This window comes from Taeniopygia guttata, chromosome 9 (assembly GCF_048771995.1).
Source record: "Taeniopygia guttata chromosome 9, bTaeGut7.mat, whole genome shotgun sequence".
NCBI lineage: Eukaryota > Metazoa > Chordata > Aves > Passeriformes > Estrildidae > Taeniopygia > Taeniopygia guttata.
Window position 1 is genome coordinate 25,546,885 of NC_133034.1, and position 4,605 is coordinate 25,551,489.

Sequence of the window (4,605 nt, forward strand, 5' to 3'; positions counted from 1 at the left end):
TTTTCAACACAGAGAAGCAGATTCAAAGAATATCCTATTTTTATGCTCCCTCTCCGTGTAACTCATCTGCCATTCCAAACAAGACGTGCCTCAGCTGAATGAAGCCTCAAATAATCACATAATAGGAGAAGTCATTTATTGTGAATCGGGCTCTTTCTGTGGTATATAAATAGTCGGTGCTGTTCCACAGGCTTTGTCAGTCAGGATTAATTAGCAATTGACCCTTGCTTGAGATTTCTTCACTACTTCTACATTTTTCATAGGGCTAAATGAGCTCTCCACGTTGCTTTAAGAGGCTTCCTAAGCTGGAGCTTCATTTACCTCTAGGCTATAAATCAGTAGTTTAATTTATCACCAGGTTACATATCAGCAGTGAATAGTCAGGGTGGAATTGAGTTTATTATAAAGGTGTGCTGTTAGAAGACACGGTATTACACTGATTGAAACATGCTCTTCAATTTTCCATTAATGCCCAATTCTGAATATGACCACAGAGAACCACACTTTACAAACTTTACATTTAGCATCCTAATAAATAAGTTCAATAAATAGGGACTCTGCAGGGGAAGCCGTACATACAAACAGAAGCTGCTTAACAATGTCGTCAAAAAATAACTACAGCTACTCTCATTTGTAACCAATCACTGGAATTGGTAAGTAAAATATAAATATTTTACTCTTATGATGCAGACCAGAGGAACAAAGATGTGTTAAAAATCACCCTTAGGATTACATCGCACTTAATTTTGTACACTAAATTCATTATTCAGAGCATGCTTTTATACTGCTTTTAGCACAAAATATTTTCAAATACATTTATTAAAAACATGAGAAATAAGTGAGACTGCCCATGTAGAATTTCATCTGTGCCTGATCACTAGCTCTTGTGTTACACAATGTTGCAGTCTGGCTAATTTTGGATGAACTACTCCACATTTGGAGAAGATCTATAGTAAAGGGCCAGATTTAGTCTGTAGTATATTGCAACATCTTGTTAATACAGTAATTTGTTTGTCAAAGTACAAAAAAAATGAATTCCCCCCAATTATTGTTATATATATAATATATATATATAGAATCCATTTATATTATCCATTTTAGTAGTCACTGTTGTTGGGACACGACCCGTGTCACGTTCTGCAGGAGCAGAACCTCTCTGGCAGCCGAGGCAGGCACGTGGAGCAGCTCAGGGCCTCAAGGCTCAGCTGTTCCCAGCACACCCATCTCGGGTTCCACGCGGTGCCAGCGCTCCCCGGCCAGCCAGGCCACGCTGGGCCCGGCCCCGCGGCTGGCACCGCGCCCCGGGCACGGCCACCGGACACCGGGCACGGCCCCGGGAGCCGTGACCCCGCACGGCCCAGCCCCGCTCCCCACGGCCGGGGCCGTGTCCGGGGCCAGCTCTGCCACGAACAACCATCGCAATCCCAAAGCACGACCATGCACACACCAGTAAAGCCTACCTGGAGTAAAACACCGGCACTGAAAGAGGACTGAACCATAAATGCCACCAAACTATCAAGGAATTATCAGCACTAGAAGTAGATGAAAAAAATAAAACTGAAAATGGCAACTGCATCATGACTTTGATTTAAATCCTTGCGTACAACAGCGAGTGAGCAGAAAGCCTGGTCTATGACTGAGCCTCAGAAGACAAGATACTGCTCTTATTTTTATTTCCTATTTTTAAAGACAGGCTGACTGAGAACATTTTCAAACGTGGGAGACTAAGTCATTAAACCAGATGCACTTGGATTGCTCTCCTCCTTTAGGGAATTTACTTCATTTTACTTTATCTGACAGAAGTCAGAAATAAATGAAACTACTGAAGGAAAGCTGAATTTTGACACATTATTTGCTATTAAAATTCTTCCACTGACTTAGTTAAGCTTTTCCTAAGACCAGAAAATGAGGCTTTATCTAAAAAAGAAATTGAGACTGGTAGATTTCCCTCACACACTTGTAAGCCCTATAGTCTCCTACTGCCTCAAAGCGGAGGATTTTTTCGAACCATTCCCAAATCTTCTGCATTCGTTCACAAACTGGTATCTCCGTTCTGTTTATACTCTGATAAAATATTGAGAGTCATGTCCTCGCTTTTGGACTGCACATTGTGCTCGCTCCTTCTGGATGATTTCCTGGTGGCCCTGGAAAGGCGCCTTCGGAAGGTGTCACCTGCCAGGAAGTAAAGGATGGGGTCAACGCAGCTGTTGAGGCTGGCCAGGCCCCTCGTCACTTGGTAAGTGGCATAAACCTTATCGTTGAAGGCACACATATCTGGGGTTTGAAAATCCACCCTGGCCCTTAGATTTAAGGTCTTCATCACGTGGAAGGGAAGGTAAGACACTGCAAAGACCGTCAACACAATAATGACCAGGTAAATGGATTTTCTCCTGAGAGGAGTATTGTCCAAATCCTTGTAAATCAAAGCTTTCACGATGAGCCCATAGCAACCAAGAATCACTATGAAGGGGATGCAGAACATCAGCACGGTGGTGCACATGCTGTAAATGAAGTAACTTCTCAGGTAATCATCGGCCGTTGTGTCGTAGCACGTTGTGGTTTTATTTTTCCTTATCCCGGTTCCCGAGTAGAAGAGAATGGGAGAAATCGCGGCCACCACGAGGACCCAGACCAGGCTGCTGATGTACACCGCGTTCTTCTTCTTCAGCCTCCCCAGCGACTTCAGGGGGTGCACCACTCCCGTGTACCTGTGCACGCTTATGCACGTCAGAAACAGGATACTGCCGTACAGGTTCACGTGGAAGATGAACCTCTGCAGCTTGCACATGACATCTCCGAAGATCCAGTCTGTTTTGTTGAAGTAGTAAAAGATGAGGGCGGGCAGAGTCAAAACATACAAGAAATCGGCTAGAGCCAAGTTGAACATGTAAACCGAGATGCCGCTCCAAGGCCTCATGTGGAAGACAAACATCCAGATAGCCACGCTGTTGCCCAAAAAGCCAGTGATGAAGACCAGAATATAGACGGTGGGCAGGTAATAGAACTGGAAGCCGGTTTTGGTCAGGGAGCACTTGGTGGTGACGTTTCCCGCAGACCAGGCGCTGCTGGATAACAGGTTGGGTTCAGTTCCGTTCAGAGCAGCAGAGAGAAGGACTTCGGTCATGATCCTTCCCCCAGAGTCACATAGGGCCGAGGCGAAGCAACGAAGTCTCTACAGGCACAGAAACGCATCTGAAAAAAGAAGAGAGCAAAGGAGACCTAGCTGGAAGGTGAGCCCTGCCCTGCTTTTCCTCGGAGGTTGCCAAGCGGCGGTGCCGGGCCCCGCTCCGCTCCCCGCCCCGCTCCGGGAGCCGCGCACGCCGCCGCCACCGCCACCGCGTGCTGGCCGGGCCGGAGCGGGGACCGGGACAGGGCGGCGGCGGGGCCGAGCGGGGGCAGGGAGCGGGGCCGAACGGGAGCGGGGCCGAACGGGAGCGGGACCGAGCGGGGCGGAACGGGAGCGGGGCCGAACGGGAGCGGGGCCGAACGGGAGCGGGGCCGAGTGAACGGGAGCGGCCAATCCACCCGCGCCCCTCGGCGATCGCCGCCGCCCCCGCGCTGCCGCCCGCTCGCCTCCGCCCGCCCGGTCACCTCCGCCCCGGCCCCGCCGCGCCCCAGCCCGGCTGCAGGAGCGCCGGGGCCGCCCCACCTGCCTCCTCCTCCTCCTCCTCCTCGTCGTCGTCGTCGTCGTCGCGGTGGTGTCAGCCCGCGCTCGCCGCTCCGCGCCGCCGGCAGCGCCCGCCCGCGGGGGGCGGCGCCCCGGCCGCGGCTGCCCCGGCGCCCATGGCCGGGCAGGGCCGGGGGCGGCGGACGGGCCCGGGACGGCGGCAGCGCCGCGGAGCGCGGCCGCTCGGCGGGCACGGCGCCGGCCCCGCCGGACTGAGCCGGGCGGGACGAGGCGCGGCGCGGCCCCGCCGCTCCCGCCCCCCGCCCGCCCCCGCTCGGGCGGTGCTGCCGCGCCCGCCGCACCGGGGCCGCGCCGCGGGCACGGGACGGGACCGGCGCTGCCCCCGCCCCGCGCCGCCCGGCGCACCGAGCCCGCTCGGAGGGCAGCCGCGCCCCGGAGGAGGCGGCGGCGGAGCCCGCGCGGTGCGGAGGGCGCGGAGCCCGGGCGCGGCCGGTGCCGTGGGACGGTGTCACCGCCCGGGCGGGCGGGACGGCAGCGCCGGCGGAGGCACGGACCCCTCAGCCCGCACGGGGATGGGCCCGGGTCCCCTCAGCCCGCACGGGGATGGGCCCGGGTCCCCTCAGCCCGCACGGGGATGGGCCAGGGTCCCCTCTGCCCGCACGGGGATGGGCCAGGGTCCCCTCAGCCCGCACGGGGATGGGCCAGGGTCCCCTCAGCCCGCACGGGGATGGGCCAGGGTCCCCTCAGCCCCCAGAGGGATGCCGCAGGGCGCTGCTGCACCGAGGCTGAGACCTCTCTGTCGCACGGCTTTGCCACCGGGTGGGTGCCAAGGGCGCTGCTCCCGAGCTGCTGCCAGAGGTGGAACAGCCCTTCCCTGATTCTGCCTTCACTCAACCCTTTGAAATCTGCTCTGCAGCCCAGTTTAAGTGACACGAACATGCTAATTGCTGTAAATGGAACAGCTGAGCAGAAATATG

At 55.3% G+C, this 4,605-nt stretch overlaps 1 protein-coding gene across 1 annotated transcript; it reads right to left on the bottom strand.

Annotated features, from left to right (window-relative positions):
• Nucleotides 1-380: 380 nt before the first annotated feature.
• On the bottom strand, nt 381-3,124 carry P2RY1 (purinergic receptor P2Y1). The gene has a single exon (XM_030279955.4). The coding sequence runs from the start codon at nt 3,122-3,124 to the stop codon at nt 2,033-2,035; it is 1,092 nt and encodes a 363-aa protein (XP_030135815.1). The 3' UTR covers nt 381-2,032.
• Nucleotides 3,125-4,605: the final 1,481 nt, after the last annotated feature.